The sequence below is a fragment of the Callospermophilus lateralis genome, chromosome 11 (genome assembly GCF_048772815.1).
Source record: "Callospermophilus lateralis isolate mCalLat2 chromosome 11, mCalLat2.hap1, whole genome shotgun sequence".
In the NCBI taxonomy this organism is placed as follows: Eukaryota; Metazoa; Chordata; class Mammalia; order Rodentia; family Sciuridae; genus Callospermophilus; species Callospermophilus lateralis.
The window spans coordinates 4,457,795-4,476,588 of record NC_135315.1 but is presented as its reverse complement, the minus strand read 5'-3'; the positions used below and the strand labels follow the sequence as shown (position 1 = coordinate 4,476,588).

The 18,794-nt window shown below is 50.8% G+C and overlaps 1 protein-coding gene across 2 annotated transcripts in view; it reads left to right on the top strand.

The window, feature by feature from the left end:
• Positions 1-12,885: 12,885 nt before the first annotated feature.
• The window catches only part of Sec14l1 (SEC14 like lipid binding 1), a 46,819-nt gene continuing 40,910 nt past the window's right edge, over positions 12,886-18,794 (top strand). For both annotated transcript variants that reach the window (XM_076871774.2, XM_076871773.2), the window contains exons 1-3: positions 12,886-13,066; positions 13,982-14,081; positions 15,007-15,099. In XM_076871774.2, the coding sequence (XP_076727889.1) occupies positions 15,037-15,099 (63 nt within the window). In that variant the 5' untranslated portion in view covers positions 12,886-13,066; positions 13,982-14,081; positions 15,007-15,036. The remainder of the gene's footprint in view (positions 13,067-13,981; positions 14,082-15,006; positions 15,100-18,794) is intronic.

Below are 18,794 nucleotides of genomic sequence, written 5' to 3'. Positions count from 1 at the left end.
GGCTGAGGAGTGTTTTGACCGTGTAAAGTTGATGATGTGCTCCACAGAGTTAGCCAGAGCTGACGCGCTGTAAAGCAACTGCCCAGACCAAGGCTGAGAGGAGACTTCCCCCTGGAGCTGCCTGTCACCAGAGAATTGCTCAAGAAAACCCAGCCCCCACGGGCCCTGGCCAGCTCCTGCAGGAAGAGACCCCGACCAGGGAGGGCTGAAGATAAGAAAGTCTGTGGCTACCATGGAATTGGGAAAAAGTTGGGGGACTTTTAGGTCTTTGGGATGACCCCCCAGGCCTTCCTCTTCATTCCTTCCCCTTAGGGGAGAATCTGTGTGGAGTGACTTGGCCTCTTACAGTGGGCCTTGGCAGGACCCAGCGTGGCAGCCTAAGAACAGGACGGCCTGGCGCTCTCCAGTCCTCCTGGGGCTGGCCCTGAAGTTCCCTTGAACCCAGGGCCTGACACCAAAGGCTCAGAGGTCAGCAACAAAGCTGCATTCCACTGGGTCAGCTTCAGAGCCACTGGAGGGCGGGAGTCATTTGGTTTTTCCAATCTGGGCACTGAGCAGGTCCACAGGTCCCTGGCTTCTGCTGATCACACCAGTGTCTCAGCAGAGGGGGGGTCTATTAAGGGGGAGCGCGGCAGCTGCTCCTGAGAAGGGTTTGGAAATGCCACTGTCCCCTGCTCCTTCCTCATCCTAAAGTCCTCTGACTCAGGTGGTCTCAGTGGGGTCCACAGCTCCCTGGATCTCTCTCCCTCCCCTCCTCAGGGATTGTAAATCAGCTTAGAATTTGCACCCAACCAAGTCCCTGTGGAGTGAAAAGGGACATTATTAACAGTCAATAGGCATAAATGAGACCATCCCAGGCCATCTGGGATGTGTCACCCTAATTATAAGGAATGGAGAAGGGAAGGAATGTGACTCATTAATGAGGCCTCTAATCTCCACCCAACCTAGGATAGTCCCCTGCGCCACCCACATTCCCAGTGACAAGGGACACTTTTCTGTTATGTAATACATCCTGGCACCACCAAGTCCCCAGGTAGCAACAGTACAGAGTAATTCCAGCTGCTGGGGCAGGAATGCCACTTGGCAGGAGGAGGGCCTTGGCCCAGTCGAAGAAGCGCATGCTTTCCCCCGGTCAAGGTTAGAATCACGCCTGCTTCCGGTGCCCCTGCTCCCGTGCACGTGCACTCCAAGCTGCTGCGTGCTGAGCTGCCCTGGGTGTGCTGGCCTGTCAGCCGGCCTGGCTCATTGTGCAGAGGGTCAAAATGGCAACCAGATAACCAGTCCCTTCCAGTAATCATCCACCATCCTCATAGAAGGCAGCTCTGGCTCCACTGACTTCCTGAGCAGGGTCTAAGGACCAGCTTAACATCAGAGAGACAGCTCTGCACACAGTGACCAGGAGGGAAAGCAGCCTAGCAGACCCTCGGGCCTCCTATCCTTAGGGTGGTGGGTGCAGGCCTACAGCACTGAACTGAAGGAGGAGGATAGCCAGAGGAAGACGAGGAAGAAGCTGGTGTCCCCGGGAGAGAGCGGGAGAGATCAGCTGGCCGTGGTGGAGCAGGATGAGAAGCAACCTTTCTTTGATCTACCCACAGGAGAGAAGAGTGTGTATTTGATGAGATAATTTATACTGTGCGAATGCAAAATATCACCTCCAGCATAATTGCAGATAATTGATAATGTCTTCATCCATCAGAAGGGCGCAGTCTGGCTTGACTCCAAAGGCCCTTACGCCCCAGAAGGTGCTTGTGTCCCATACATCATCCCTGGGTTACATAAACCAACCTGTGCTTGCAGGCTCCACCCACCCTTGCAAAGTGGGTGACAATCAGAAAGCATAGACCCTTTGCAGGCACATTCTGATCCCATGGCAGCAGAGAGACAGCTGCTTAGAGCAACTTCAGAGTCTGACTTGGGACTGACCCTCCCCCTGGACTCACCCTTAGGAGAAGCTCTGCACTGAGCTCGACCTCAGCCCATTCACTCCCCTGCCTGGAGGTCATCCATGGAAGACGAGGCTGGGCAAACTTAAAACACGGAAGGGGAAGGCCACAGCCAGCACCCTGCCGTTCCCACCTCTGCTCAGCGGGGCTTCACCTGGACCCTGTCGGCTGTCTGATCCTAGGCAGGCGTCCGTGACCTTAGGCTGCACCAGGGTATTGTTCTTTTTATTTTTTTTCCCCCATAGGATGGTGGCATTGGGCAATGCTCTACCCCTGAGCTGTCTCCTCAGTCCCTGCCCCAGAGTTCTTGAATCTTCCCTCCACGTTCTGATTGTGAGTATCCCCTTACCTGTGGAAATACGAAGCCTTGGGGGTTCAGATGTGTGACTTGGAGTCAACTGATCCCGTGTTCCTGGCACACGTGGAGGAGATAAGGAACAGGGCATCCTTTCTAGGTCTGGGTTCTGGCACAGGCAGCTTGGTCCTGCTCAGGACCTGCGGCAGCAGCAACCCGACGGGGCTGCTCCCTGCAGCTGGTTGTCCCTGGATCCTGCCTACCCTCTGTACCTTGGCTTCCCCAATCTTATGAGCTCGGCCTCGCTTCACAACCCCTTTCAGCTTGAGTTCACGGGAGTGGGTCCTGCTGTCTGCAGCTGGGAACCCCCTGCTCAAACAGGCAGGGCCAGGGCAGCAGGGGGCATAAATGGAGGTGCAGGAAGTGCAGGAAGTGGTAGAAGAGTCCAGAAAGAGAGGAGGGAGGTTGGCAAATATCCTGGATAATGGCCACCACTTACTGAGGCCGTGCGTGTGCACTACCTCTGACCCTGGCCACGGAGGCACGTCATTCCCACTTTACAGATGAGGAAACAGGCTCAGAATGATGAAGAGCCCTGCCCAAGGCCACACAGCCCTTCATGGTGAGCCAGGGAAGCAGAGCCAGATCCTTGTGCTCAGAGCCTCGAGGCTCCCCAGTGTGCCCTCTCAGGGCCAAGGTGATGAGATGACCTTGGAAGCCACTCAGTGTTGAAGCCTCTACTGAAGTGAGAGAGTGGAGGAGCTGCGGCCCCTGGAGGCAGCAGGGCTTCCCAGCGTGGGTTTGGAGGAGCCCGTGGAGCTCTTCCACGTCCTTTTGGCAGGCGGGAGCCAGCTGCAGAGGCAGAGACCCGTCTGTCCTTCCAGCTTGTCGCACAGTTGTTCAACTGTTCAAAGCTGAGAGAAATCAAGATGGCGGATTCAATGATTCCCTTTTTTTTTTTTTTTTCCTTTTCTGCTACTCGGGATTGCACCCAGGGACCCTTAACCACCAAGCCATATCCCCAGCCCTTTTTATTTTTTTTATTTTGAGACAGTGTCTCGCTCAGTTGCTGAGGGCCTTGCTAAACTGCTGAGGCTGGCCTCAAGTTTGTGATCCTCCCGGGTCTCTGGGATTACAGGTATCACATTGCACCCAACCAAGCTTTACTTTTTATTGAGATCCAGATTGACCTGGCAGCCTTTGGTGCTGGGACATAAAAAAATTAATTTAAAGAAGAGAAAGAAAAGAAAGAGGCAGAGAGGGGAGGAAGGAAGAGAGAAAAAAACTTATTGTTTTCACCAAGTTAAGGGCACCTTGAATTTCATTCGGTATTCTACAACTTGAACTTACTCCCTAGACTCCCCTTCTCTCCCCTGTTGCGGACACCAGGGAGCTTTGTTGTCAACACCAGGACAGAGCGGATGGGAGACAATGGGAGTCATGCAGGTTATTGCCACTTGCTATTTAAAGAATTCATGAGTCAGGCCACTTAGGCTGCTGCACAGGGACCATATGGGAATCTTGTTGATTCACCTGCTCACCAGAGCGTGCGAGGATACATGGGTACTGACACTTCCTCCAGGCCTGGTTGAGCTGCATGCCACCTGGTCCTGCCACATGCCTGGTATACCAATGGGGGATGGGCTTCCCACTGGGACACCAGGACAGGAACCGACCTTGAGACTGGGGAGCCAGCAGGAGGAACATAAAGCAGGAAAACTGAGATAGAAAGGCGTGAGTGCTCTTGAAGTACCCCTGGGGGTGCTGGCGTCCAAGTGGTAGGCCCGGGTCCTGTGTCCTGAGGGTCGCTACCCTCTCTGTGTCTCTGTGTCCCAGGTGTGAAGTGGGCCGTTGGGAGGACAGTGCGCTGGGCCTGACACAGTGGCTCCCAGCAGAAGGAGCTTTTCGCTCTTGGAGGGAGCTGGTATTCTGTGACTACATTAAATTGGGTGCTTCATTAGATGTCACTTGGGGAAGAGAGGACCTGTCCACTGACTCCAAGTTCTGAATGACCTAGGGATGGAACAACCAGGCCTCCCTGTGTCTTCTGTCCCCGTGTGTCAGTGTCTCGGGGACTCCCCCTGCACTGCTAAGAGGCTGGTTTCCTCAGAGCCTCTGTGGCCCAAGTGGGTCCGTGACTTGAGACCCAAGCTCCTCTTCAGGTGCAGGGAGCCTTTGAACAGAGGCTGGCCTGCTGGGGACAACAGTGTCTTTGTTCTTGGCTCCTCTTCATTTCCCTGGGGAGGGGGGGGGCCCTTCCTCACTGGGCTCCTGCAGGAGCCTGGGGCCAGCACAGAGAGCCAAGCCCAGCAGGTCCCCTCCTTCCCGAGTTCCTTTTTTTCCTTTTTTTTTTTTAAATTTGTAGTTGTAGATGGACACAAGACCTTTATTTTATTTATTTATTTATTTATATGTGGTGCTGAGGTTGGAACCCAGGGCCTTACACGCGCTAGGCGAGCGCTCTACCGCTGAGCCCCAGCCCCAGCCCAGCCCGTGGCGTTCCTTTTCTTAGAAGATTGAATGCAGACTCCCAAAAGATGTGTCCAACTCCTACACCCTGACCTGTGAAGGTGCCTAAATTGGATATTGCCCCTGCACATATAAGCTAAGGATCTTGAAATGAGATCATAGTGGGTTTAGGGTGGGTCCTGAATCCAGCCCTGGCCTGTGGCCTTAAGAGAAAGGAGAGGTTTCACCCAGGGAGAAAGCAGAAGACAGCCTGGAGTGATGTGGCCACAAGCCAAGGAGTGCCTGGGGTTAAGGAAGCGCTGGGCTTCTCCTCCCAGGAGCTCCGGAGGGAACTGGCTTGGCTTCCCCTGGTGAGAGAATGCATTCTGCTCCCTCAAGCCCCCTGTCTGCAGAGAACTGCCGCAATGTGGATGCCTCCGAGCCTTGTGGGGTGAAGGCTCCTGTCCCTGCTGTGTGAGGTTGAGGGCCGTCCCCTGCAATCCCAGGGTCTGGGGGGAGCTCTCACGGGCTCTTGGTTTTGCGTCATTGTGGTTATATATTTCTGAGGTGTGGCGGAGCCTCCAGCTAATGTCCTATGGCTAATGTCCTACGGGAACCTGAGGTCACAAGCTGGTGTTAGCACAGTACCTGACCAGGAGGCCCCAGGGAGGCAGAGTGGGCACGCACAGGCCTCTTAGGGTGAGTTACACATTCACAGTTCGGCATTTTAAAGTTGACTGAGTTTGTTCAGCTGGACATGATGATGGTCTCTTTGTGTGCCCCCAGCCCCTTGGAGTCCATGCGGCTCACAATTAATAGAAGGTGATTTACCAAGAAAGACCCCTGTATTTTTTTCAGCTTGTCTGTATCAAAAAGCCATACGTGTGGGGATTAGCCTTTTAATCATGTTTTCCTTTGGGTCTGTTACACAATTTTCATATTATTTTTCTGTCTGGGGAAAATTTAAGATGGGAAAAGATTTATCCGAAAATAGAGGATGATGCTGGCAACCAGCTACATTGGTGGGCAGGTGGTAATAATAATCTATGTGTCCAAAACCTTCTGGAGGCAGAGCTGTAGGATGCTTGGCTGTGGGCAGTATTTACAAAGTGTTTTCATCAACATTTTCTTATCCGAGCTTAACAACCTAGAGAGATATGTTTTCTGACACCAAATCCCATCAACATCCAATTAAATGTTTTTTCCCTTTGGGGGAGAAAAGCCCTGGGCTAGAGCCGCTGTAGCATCAGCACACAGCCGCTGCCATGCTGCAGGGGGTGAAACGGAGCTTCACGCAGGTGCCAAGTGAGCAGGCGAGGGTCTCAGCCAGGAGTCACACCGTGTAGGAACCTTCGGGGCAGAGCTGTAGGACTGCGGGTTGTGGGATGCACCCAAATAAAAATGGAACTGAAGCTGTGGGAGGACCTGGGGCCGGAATGGTGCTCTCTTTACCAAGTCAAGAGTGTAACTTTGGCTCTGATGACCCTTTCCTGTGTGTCTTGTGCCCTCCAGTCCCTGACCACAGAACTGAAGCTGGCCTTGGGAAAATCCTTACCTAAATGGATTTTGGATGGTCTGCTTTTTAGTCCTTCCCCAGTCCCCCCTGGGGGATCCCTTTGAGAGCTTCATTCTTTCCTCCAGGACAATTAGAAGCAGCAAGTCCAGCCCAGTTCCAGCTGTGTGACCAACAGCAGCGCAGCCCTGGGCCTGGAGCTAGACTTGCAACCCCACTGATGTGGCACATGAAAGAAAGGGCCACACAGAGGTCTTGGAGGCCGGAGTGAAGACTGCAGCGGGCAAAATAAGCAAGCCAGAGGCAACATGGCAGTTGACTGCGTTCTGAGCCGGAAGCTCCTCGTGACATCCTTTGTCAGCTCAAATGTCATCAAATGCAAGCTGTCCTTCCCACTGCAGAAACCCTGGGCCTAAGCCCAGCCACTGCCCCAGGCTCATGTCCTTGCATGGTGATGTAAGGATGGAGTGTCCACTCAGATCAAAGGCCTAACTGAAGGCTTGTTCAGTTCAAACCAGCTGATTCTTAACAGGGTCAGGAGGATGCCAGGGGCTATGAAAAGCAGGAGAAAACAGGTGGCCATGGTCTCAGGTCCACGGAGGAGACAGAGCCACTTCTCTCACACGCAGACCTTCAGGCAGGGGCATTGGAGGAGGCTGCAGGGAGGAGCAAGAGTGGCCTTGTACAACGTGGCAGGCTGGTCTCAACTGTCTGTCTGTGCTCCAGCACAGGCCGAGCACCTTCAAGGAAAATCTGCCTGTACAGGTGTGTCTTCGAGACTGAGGTGCTTCAGGGGTGTCTGAGTCGATGAGGGTGCTGTGCCAACGCTTGCTGCATGGAGATGAGAGTCAGACCATCCTGCACAGGCAACAGCAGGACAAGATTTAGAGAGACCTTGAATTGCAGTCTTTAAAGCTTAAATTTCAGCCTGTAGTCAATGTCATTTTGAGCAAGGGAGTGAGTTCATTTGTGTTTTTGAAAGAAAATTCTGCCAGCTGTGTGGAGAGTGCCCTGAAAGAGGGAAGACTGGGCAGAGAAAAGAGTCAAGTTCCAGGAACTTTGCCCTTCCCAGCTGAAATGAGGGTTTTAGAAACAGATGAGGCTGGTGATAACTTTTGCAGGTCTGACTTCTTGGCCGGAAGTTTTCCCAGCCTGGGAATGATGCAGTGTATTAGCTCAAGGCCACTGGATTGATGCCAGGGCTCAATTAAGAAATTGTGCCTGTAGGGCAACCTACATTTCCTGTACTTTTCCAGGCACGAAGCCTTGCCAGCTGGCCCTCTCAGGAGACTCTGCAAGTCTGTCTTAACTCTTAGCTCCAAGTGGCAAAGTGGTCACTTTCAGAAGTGGGTTTGGACGTGCCTGGAAACAAATGCCAGCGTGTATAGGGCCACCAGGGCCACCAGGCCATGCCTGGGCCTCTCAGCATGTCTCCACATCTAGTTGGCCTTGGCTCTCAGCATCATGGCTGAGGCTCATCTCTTCTTTAGCCCGGTGGTGAAGAGGGTGAGCCCTGGAGACTAAACTCCTGGTTAGGACTCGCCTCCTCAGTCTTCCTGCAGCGGAGCCTTGCCTGACCTCTACCCCAGGCCTCTTGGGCCCCCAGTTCAGGCTTTCCTTGATGTGTCTCCTAGCACTGTGATGAGTGATGGAGAAGACGTGATGGAGGAGCCTGTAGTAGGTCCCCCCCTGGTTTGTCCCATTGGGGAAGGTGCCATCTGCCACAATGCTTCCTGCCCACTGACGATGGTGCCCATGCAGGTGTGAGCAGGCTGTTGATCTTGCATCTGTCAGCCAGAGGGACCAAAGGCCATGACAGCCTCAGACTCAGGTTCCTGAGGAGCTGAGCAGCTGAGCAGTTGGAAGGAGCCAGTGCCTGCTGTGGATGCCAGGGCTCGGAAGAAGGGCTTGGCTCCATCCCACAGGCCCCGACAGGTGGGAACTTTATGTCACATCCATCAAGACTTCCTCCTGCCAGGTGAGAGGTGGCCACAGACAGAAAAGAAGTCGACCAATAGAAATGCTCACGGGGCTAGGGGCACGCTGGGTGTTTGGGAATAGGACTTTAGAGAGAGGAGAGGGGAGGAGTGCCCCAGGGACAGGAGCACAGTGCTCAGTCTCTACCAAAGACGCAGCCCGTCCACCGCCAGGGCCGGATGTCATACATAGGTTAGGTGGAGGGACTTTCACTGCCTTTCAGCCCCCAGGTGACACTATTAGCCAGGGAATAGAGAAAGGTGCAGTGCCACCCAGGCAACACCTGCGAACAATCCTTCGGTTTCTTCTCTTCCTCCGCCCCCCTTTGTCCTTCTTTCATAAAGATACTGTGTGGTGTAACATTGGCTTGAGTTTCCCACTCACTTCCTGCTCCATTCTTTCCTCTGAAGTCTGTCTTCTGTCCCTGAAACCTGGTAAATTTGTGTCCACTGAGACACCTGTGACCCTCTGACCACCAAAGCCTGGGATCTCTTCTTTCCTATTCTGTTCAGTATCTTTGGCCTTTAGCTCTGTTGACTCCACACAGCTTTAAGCTTTCTCTTGGTGACCAGGATGTCACCAGTCTCTCCTGTTCTCCTTCCACCTCTCCAACTGCTCATCAGCGTCTTTTCATGGTTCTTGACCATGCCCCAGATCTTTTTTTTTTTATTATCATTAGTATGTTTAGATCCTGGGGACTGGACCCAGGGGTACTTTACCACTGATTCACATCCTCAGTCCTTCTCATTTTTTATTTTGAGATGGGGTCTTGTTAAATTACTAAGGCTGGCCTTGAACTTGAGATTCTCCTGCCTCAGTCTCTCAAATTGCTGGGATTAATGCATGTAACACTGCACCCAGCCCCAACTCTTATTACTTGGAGTTCTTGAGAATTTTGCCCTTGATTTTCTCTGCACCTGTGAGCGCATGTGCACACACACTCCTGGGGATACTGCGCACCCACCGTGACTTCATTTTGTCCTCGGGTAGATCCCTATTCCATTGTTTCTCCTCTCTGAGGCCTTCCTCAGCTCCCAGGCACTGGCCCTTGATGGTTTCTGCAGTTCTCATTTACAGCACTGATGATGGCACATCTGTCCCTCCTTCTATATTGAAAAATTTCAAACACACACATGCACACTGCACCGTGGGTGTGTGTGTTCCTGGGGTTGAACCCAGGGTCTCACATATGCTAGGCACGCACAGTGCCACTGAGCTGTGTCCCAGCCTCCACCCTGCACTTTAATAGTTTGACTATACCCTTGATAAGAGAGCCTGCTGCCACCAGAGGCCATCCTCTGCTTTTTTCTTGGTAATGGAACTCATCACTTAGCTGGGTATATAAAACAGGTTCCATTTCTCAGCCTTTCTTGCAAATAGGTGTGCCCATGTGACCAAGTTCTGGCCAATGGGATGTAAAGGGTGGGTGTGCATGCAGCACTTGCGCCGTGAAGAGGTTTGATCCTCACTCTTTTCTCCTGCGGGCTATCTGAAGGAGGACCACACTGAGTAGTAAAGGCTAAGCTGGGAGACGGAGGAACCTATGTCCCCACATTGCTTAACTATCAGGACTGAGATCCAAGACCTCCCGAGTCAACACAACTTACTATTTGATTCCTAAAAATTATTGTTCAGGAAGATTTGACTGTAAACCAATAACTAGCTTCAATGTTTGCATCAGGAAATTTATGAGAAAGAATTTATTCTAAAAAAAGATTGCTCATCTTGCAAATAACCCCACCTCAGCAGAACAGATTATTCTCCTGGGTAAACAACTCACTTATCAAACAACTAAAGTTTATTCTTCAAGACTCCTATTTTCAAGATGCGGTGTGTCCACCAGGCCTAAACAGTATATCCAACTCAGCCCATCCTGTTAGATCCAGCACTGAGAGATCTGCCTCGGAGACCCAGGCCAAGCCCCCCACGCCTGCAGACATGGCCTGAGTCCACCACCCTTCACACCAAGGGTGTCCCCAGGGGATGCTGAGGTGGTCCCCCTCCCTATTGCAGCCAGTTACAGGACCTAGCTTTGCTCCATCATCCGGTTACTCTGTGGTTTGTAGGGGAGGTGGCAATTGATAGTGATCCTGGGGCCACTTAACAGCCCTGGACTTCATTCACATGAGAGGGACCTAAACTTCTATCTCATCAGGACACTTACTTTGGGTTCTTGGTCCCTGGTGGCTGCTAGCACACGTCCCCCTGCCTCCTCCATATCATGGACATCTTTATGATTCACACCGCGGACACCATGTAAGAGCACTGCCCACGTGTGAAAAGCACAGGACTAGATCTCTTTGCTTAACTCTGGGGCGTGTTGATCTGTGGAATTTCTTGTACATTTAGATATGAGCCTGATAAAACCAGTTTTAAAACAATCAAGTGGGCCAGGAGTGTAGCTCAGTGTACCTACTTAGCATGTAGGTTCCAGTCCCTGGGCTCTGTTCCCAGCTGCCCCAACACAAACATAATACCATAAAGTATACATCTAAGCAAGCATTGTTTCCTTCAACTTATTTACCTCAGGAATTTGTTCATCTATCTTAATAATACCACTAGGGCTTGAGATTTTAAAACGACTTTTGTAATTACATCTTGATTTGGATCCTGGTGGTTGACAGACTATCTTTTTGTTTAAAACCCCTTTGTGGTCTGGGGCTGTGGCTCAGTGGCAGAGCGTTCACCTGGCACATGCGAGGCCCTGGATTCGGTCCTCCCCAATATTTTTTAATATACAGATTGGACTTTCTCCTCACTTATTCTTTAGAATTTATTGATGAAGGGGGCTGGGGTTGTGGCTCAGTGGTAGAGCACTTGGCCTCGCATGTGTGACACACTGGGTTTAATTCTCAGCAACACATACAGATAAAAGAATAAAATAAAGGTCCATCAACAACTGAAAAAGAAATTGAAAAAAATAATTTATTGATGATGGATGTCTGCTTTGAATTCCCAAGGTCTCCACTTATTGGATTTGCAATAGTTTGGATCTCGAATGTCCCCCCTCCCTTCAAGGGCTCATGGGCTAAAGGCCTGGTCACCAACTTCTGGCAATTCAGAAGGTGGCAGAACCTTTAAGAGGTGGCACTTAGTGGAAGGAAGTCAGGTGACTGGGGCTGTGCCTTTGGAGGGTATATAGGGACCCTAACCCTTTCTTCTCTTTTTTGCTTCCTGGTCACTTTGAGATGAGCAACTCTGCTCCACCACATGCTCCAATGGATTTTGATATTCTGCCTTGTTGCAGTCCCCAAAATAACAGAGCCAACTGACCATGGACTGAAACTCTGATATCCTGAACTGAAATAAACTTTTCTTCTTAAGTTGATTTTTTCAGCTATTTTGTTACAGTGACAGCTAACTAATAGGATCATTTCTCATGGTGTCATTTAGCATGTTTTTCTGTTCTCTAGTTCTTATAAATTGATTATTACATCTAGAGGTTCAGCAGACCAGGTTGGCATTTTGGTAAGATCGTTTCAATAGATGCTGCTGTGTACTGTAACCAGGAGACTTATTGTACCTGAGCAGTCTTTTTCAGCAATGTTTTTCTTTTTCTTTTTCTGCCTTTGCAGTGCTGGGATCTAAACCAGGGCCTCACCACATGCCAGGCAAGCACTCTATCACTGAACTACATCGCTAGTGAGCTGCTTCTTTCAAAGCATCTTTTGATCGTTGGATGTCATTTCTACACACAAGCAAAATCCATTCAGACTGAATCTAGCAAGTAACGTGGGTGATTGAGCAGAAAAATGATGGTATGAGCTGAAAAATAAGGTGTGATCACGTAATGAATGATTTACTTGTGTAGCTGGTAAACAGGCCCTGACGGAAATTCCAAAACTGTTCCGAGCAAAGGCAGCCTCAAATGCAGCCACCCAGGTGACTAATGTGATCGGAACAACAGTGACATTGATGGAGAAATTGTATGGTGCTTATAAAGCCACTTTTCTATGTGGGTGGACGTTCCAGGCATCCCTTTGTAGTCATTAGCTCCTTTTAAGGACCCCTGCTTATCTCAGTGTGTTGCACCTCAGTTTTGGAACCTGAGCCGGGGCGGCTGTGCTCTTGCTGCCACGCGAGCCCTACCCAGCAGCCCACTGAGGACGCTCGTCGCTTGTCTTAGCTCCATCCCACGGCCTGCCACTAGAGTCGTACGCTGCTCCTGGGTTCCACCCAACCCCTCCCCGGGCCTGGTGTTGGCCTCTGGTCCATTACCGGCCAGAATGTGGTCAGGGCACTGTCGGGTGCCTCCTGCTCTGGCCAGTCAAAAAATGAGGAAGACCAGGAGGAGCGCCGGAGGCAGGCGCCAGCCCGGGGAGCAGCAATGCGGGAGGGCCGGCCTATTCTCACGGCTCACAGACGGCCCGCCACCGCTCCGCGGAGCTCCCCGAGCCGCACGAAGCCCCTCGGGCCCCACGCCACGCAGCCGGCTAGAGGCGGAGCCCCGCCCCTCTCCCTGTCCCGCCCCGAGAAGCAAATTAGGTGGGGCCACAGGGCTTCTGGCGAGACCCGCCGTGCGTCAGGATAGACGTCTTCCCGAGCTCCTCCCACGCTCGCAGGCCCTGAGCGTGCGCCTGCGCAGTTCGGGCCCGGCCGGGGTTGTCACCCCACCCCCTCCCTAGCAACCGCCGCCCGCCCCCGCCCCGCCCCCGCCCCTGCCGCGTCCGCGCAGGCGCGCCGCTTTCGGCACCCGGCCCCGCCCTCGCCGTCGCCGTAACAACCGCTCGAGCCCTCGCCGCGCCCCTCGCAGCTCCCGCCCAACCCCCTCCCCGGAACCGGCGGTCGAGCGGCAGCCGCCCAGCAGTGGAACTGCGACGGCACCGCGGAGCCGCCGGCATGAGCTCCTCCCGCCGCCCCGCGCCCCGGGCTCGGCTTTTCTGACAAGAGGTAGGTGCGCGTCCCCGCGGCGGGCTCCGAGCGCGCCCCCGGGCGGCCCCGGGACGCTCCGGCCGCCTCCCGCCCGCCGCTCCGAGCCCGCGCCGGAGCGCAGCCCGGACCCCTCCCCGAGCCCGTCCTGCGGGAGCCGAGCTGCGGCCGCGCTCCTGCCGGCCCCGGAGTCCGCGGCGCTGGTCCGGCCCGGCCACGCCGATTGTCATGCAATAGAGGCAGCCCGGTCCCGGACCCCGCGCCGCGCATCCGAGCTGGCGGCCGGCGGGTTCAGGGAAGCGGCGAGTTGGCGGGTCCTCCGCTGGAGTCACCCCGGGCTCCGCCAGGCCGGGTCCCCGCGGACGGGCGGACGGTTTCCTCAGCGAGCACCAACGTGTCTTGCATCCTCTCCCCACCCGTCCTCCCCCGGCAGACGTCCTCCTCTGTCTGGGAGATACCGTAAAATTAATTTTCCCAGTTAAAAATTTAAAAGCTTATTAGAGCCCCGCCGTGCACCGGCACTGTACGGTTTGCAAAGTGAATAGAACGTGGTCCCAGCGCCCGGGACGCGTCAGCTCCAGGATCCAGATGAACGCAGACTCGGAGTCGAGTTTGGAGAACTCAGAGTTTGGCTCCGGTTATCATGATTTTAGAGCTGTGAGTGTTTCAAGATCATCTTTCCCAAACCTGGTTTTATAGAGATGGAATTAGGGAGGGCAAATGGCTTGCTGGAGGTCACCCAGAATTATTCCCTCGCAGTTTTCCGACTGTCAGATGGCTTGTTTTCCAGCGTAACCTGCTCCTCTGAGAGATATGCCAAATAAACATACCAGAGGAAGTTCCAGGCCTGTTTAAAGTAATGTAAACATGGTAGAAATGCAGTAATATAGAGAGCAGTTTTCTGAAATAAAATCCTCATAATGTCTTTTTTTACAGCTAGACTTTGGGATCCTTGAGGCTATTCAGCTATGCACTTTTGAATATCCTCTCACCATATTCAACATAACATTCTTAATGATTATCCTCAGCAGGACAGGTAGGCTTATTTGATTTATTTTTTCCTCCTCACTTTTCTCTTCCCACTTTTAGTTAGGTGAGTAGAGTCCCAGGTGTGTTTTCAGAAACCTCCAGGGAGGCTGGCACCAGAATGATTTTGTGCTGGAGGGGGTTCCTTGGTGTGTGGGTGAAGCTTGAGCAGGGCTGGAAGCCTCAGAGCCATCACAGCTCTTCCAGGCTGGAGTGTTCAGGGAGCCCCTAGAACCCAGTGCTCAGCCTCCCTGTTGCTTGAAGACTGATCTCTGAAATTGTAGTATACACAGAAGACAGGACATGAGGAAAGTGCTGTTTGGGAACCAGCATTTTGAGGGGTACTCCATGATTTGAGATACATAGTATTTTTCCCCTGCTTTTTTGTGTTTTCCCCGGAGTTGAGTAAGACGTTAACCATTTTTTAAAAAAATTTTTCCTAGTTATACATGGACACAATATCTTTATTTTGCTTATTTGGTTTTACATGGTGCTGAAGATCGAACCCAGTGCCTCACATGTGCAAGGCAAACGCTCTGCCACTGAGCCCCAGCCCGATGATGAACATTTTTATTTGGCTTTCAGTTGAAGTTGTTCAAAAGAAAATAATTGGACTAATTGAATCCTAGCATTTTCTTCCTAGGAATGACTAGATCATGGAACCCAGTGCAGGGCCCAGCTACACAGATGAGGGCAATGGAGGCCTCCACCCCCAGACCAGTGTGGTTCCCTTGTTCCCTTGGGCGTACTTTGCCTTTTTTATTGTCTCACTACCTCCCCTGCCATTGTGTATTTCAGTATCTTTCGATTTATGTGTGCATAGAAGTATGACTTATTGTGGTCCCTTTTTAGCCTTAGAATGTGGGATGATGTGTTGATGCAGATTTATTTTTTCTGTATAGTGGTGGTTTATCACATATGGGTATGTTTTGCAGGTGTGAGAGGATTGCTATTGTACTACAATCATGGTGCAAAAATACCAGTCACCAGTGAGGGTATATAAACACCCCTTTGAATTAATTATGGCTGTAAGTACTGTACATTTCCATTTACTCTTTGGCTTCTTATTTTTTAAGTCTTAGAATCTGATGCTCTCTAAACTTAACGTGCATTGTTTGTCCCCATTGCTTCACTTAGTCTGTTTACATGCTCATGAACTGTATTGTGTGTAATATGTTTTTAAAACATAAGCCTCTGAAAATCTGCACATTTGTTTTATAAAAACACCCCTCAGGATCATGTGTGAATTCGCGTTAATTCCCCCTTTAAAAATGCAGAAGTGGGATTCTGACTAAACACTTCCTGTGAATTTTGTTCTGTTTTTCCTTTTTGGTTAAAGTAGCAGAGGGACGTGGTGTCTGGGTTCTTGCCTGTGGGAGCGAGCTCTGGTTGTGGGTGACTGCAGGTAGTCCCCGAGGAGCACTGGAAGGGGGCCTGCCTCGGCTACTCTGCTGCCTGGGCTTCCCACCTGACAGCAGATCTGTGAGTCAGATTCCACAAATGAGATAACTGAAGTCTCATTTTCTTGTTGTTGTTTGCCTGAAAATTTGGCTAAAAATAAACATTTGACTGGACAGAAAAACTGTTCCAGGTACTCTTAGGTTACTGTGTAGTAATACTCCTTGCCTTCTCTTTTGTGTTATTATAAGGGTATGATATAATATATCAGGAACATGTGATAGCTCCAGGAAAAGGCTGTCACTGTCATGCACATGCATCCCTAAGGAAGTGTCACACTGAACACACCAGGGTTCTGATACCAGGGTCAGTGAGCGGAACATAGCAGCCCTGTTAGAAGTTGCACTTGGCTCCTTTGGGTCCCCCCCACCTTCTCAAAGTGCTCCAGTACCCTGACTTCTAACACTGAAGGTGACTGGGCTGGGGATTTGCTCCAGTGACATGGCTCCTGCCTGTTATTCGCAAGGTCCTGAGTTCTATTGCCAGTTAGCACCCCTACCCCCAAAGTAGAAAGAAAAACTCCAGTCTAAGGGATTAAGGGGAAGTTTTGTGGGTGTTTTATTGAGGTATAACTTACATATAGCAGATGGCTACATGTTAGCCACATAGTTTGATCAGTTTTTTTTTTTTTTAATTTTTTTGGGTTGTAGATGGACACAATACCTTGATTTTGTTTATTTTTATGAGGTGCTGAGGATCAAACCTGGTGCCTCACACATGCTAGGCAAGCGCTCTGCCACTGAGCTACAACCGAGCCCCAGTTTGCTCATTCTTTTTTTTTTTTTTAGATTGAAAGCATCCCTTTATTTTATTTGTTTATTTTTATGTGGTGCTGAGAATCAAATCCAGTGCCTCACACATGCTAGGCAAGCGCTCTGCCACTGCACTACAGCCTCCGTCCTGGTCAGTTTTAAGAAGATGGGCTGGGGATATAGCTCAGTTGGTAGGGTGCTTGCCTCGCATGCACAAGGCCCTGGGTTCAATCCCCCACACAACCACAAAAAAGAAAAAAAGGAAGAAGAGTCACCTCCACCTCTGTTAAGACAGAGTATTTGCATCTGCTACCCCAACAAGTTCCTTGTGTTCCCTCTGTCAGGTGTGAGACTTCTGTGTGTATGGCTGTTTCTGAAAAACAGTTCTGTATTTCCCTTAAATATATCTGAGTGGTGCTGCCTAGTATCTGGTGAATGACAGGACGTGTCTGAGAGGCTTTGCTGTCCGTCCGAGTCTCTCTTGCTGGTTTGGCTTTGGCTGTGTGGAGCAGAGGCCGCTCCAGCCAGCCTGAAAGGGAGTTCTGTTAGCAGCCACACTTGTGGGCTGTAGGAATCTCACAGACATTGAGGGTTTCCAGCTGGGACAGGCTGGAGCCTGGTGGTGGAGGGGGCTCTTGGCAGCTCTAGGGCCTAGGAGCAGTTGTCCCTGGAACTTCACCCCATGGGACCCCACCTCGCTCTATCTGCCAGAACCTTTTGTCTCCCCACCACTGGCTTCTTGCTCACTCTTTGCCCTCCCCTGTGGCTTCAGCTCAGTGCTTTCCCAGTTGGCCAAAACCCTCTGGCTCCAGTTCAACTTTGTGGCATTTCTTGTTGTGTTCTTTTAGTTTCTAAGTGACCAGTTCTTGTCACATTTCCTAGTTCACATTTTTGAAAGAAACTTGATCTGGTCCACTTCTCCCCCTGGACCTGAACTACAAGCGGTTGGCCAGCTCGCCTAGTGTCAGCCTTGGGTGGGATGCCTGACCCTGGCCAGTTCCTGAGCTGGTGGGGTGGGGGGAGGAGGTGTGGGGATAGTAGGGACCGAAAGGCCTTGAGGAATGAAGCCGCATGTCTGCCCCACAAGGGAGGGGCTGTGGACAGGGCGTGTTGTTTTTTGGAGCCTGAAGTGTGATTTAAAAAGCGTTCTGCTGATCTTTTCTCCAAACACTAGGTTTAATAAAGAGGCATTTTGTCTAATTTTCAAACTTCCTTATTTCCCTTAGTTTATTATTTTCAAAATTGTGAAGTTTGCTTTGCAAATTTCATGCATGAATTTACAGAAGAATTCAAAAATCAAATTTGAATTTCTTAAAAATTAAGCCTTTATAAATTGCTTTTGTTTTGGGTAGTTGTTAATTTCCTTTTGAGTTGTTAAAAAATATATATTGCTTTTCTCCTTCCAAAACCAGGATATTCGTTAAGTCATTAGGATTTTTGGTGCACTTGCCCCTTTTCTGACTAGTTATGTGGCTTAACGTCCTCAGTATTCACTCATTTCGCTTTTTTTTTCTCATTGAGGAAAAACAACTGTGATAAGAGGAAGCATTTCGGGTGAGGAAGAAGGACTGCAGTCAAGGTGGGGACAGCACTGTAGCTCTCAGTGAAATATTTGTGAGAACCTCAAAAAAGACCGTGCTTCAAAAATCACAGTGCACAGCAGAGTCCGAGGAGTGAGGAAGTGGGGTGGAATTCAGCAATAGGTGATTTTATTAGGGGTCCTAATTTATATGTGTCCCCATGGAGAGAAGGATTGGGAGAAAACAAACTTGCCCAACTTGAGCATGCGTTGGTTTGCTTTAACCGAGAGTTGAATTGTAGCTTAGGATTCATTGATAGAAAATGATTCAGGTGGAAAGTTCCTATTGCAGATAGGTAACCAGTGGGGCAAGACATGTCCATTGCATTTCAGTCAATTTAATGAAGACTTATCGTTGTTTTGGGGTCAGCAGCATTGAAAAAAATCACATTAATGGTCTCATTAACTTTTTTTTTTTTTGCAATGCTGGGGATTGAACCTTGCATGGGCCAGGCCAGCACTCTACCACTGAGCCATGTCTGTTCCCAGCCCTCCCTTAACACATTGGAATTAAAGTGTGGTGAGGAGGAGGTTCCTAGTAGGCATTTGCAGCTTTTTGAAGTACTTTGATAGATGTTAGCCCAGAAATGGACACTGGAGCCGAGATAGCGCTGCCCCTCCAGCTCTGGGGGAGGAATCCGAGACGCCACAGTGCAACTGCAGTCAGTGGCAGAGATCTGATTCTTGAGTTTAGTGTTCTTTTTATCACACTGTGCTTTTCCCTGCCCCCTAGTAATGTGTATCTGGAAACATCTTATGAAAGGTCTTGTCCATGAAGATGGCCTCAAATCTAGTGTCACCCAAACACATTTCCCAGGGCTACTCTGCCTGGCACGGGGAAGGAAAAATGATCTGTGCAGATGCCCCAGCTGAGTGTGCCTGCAAGGATGTGGCATCTCCCTGGGCACAGGATATGCCCTACAGGTAGGAGCTT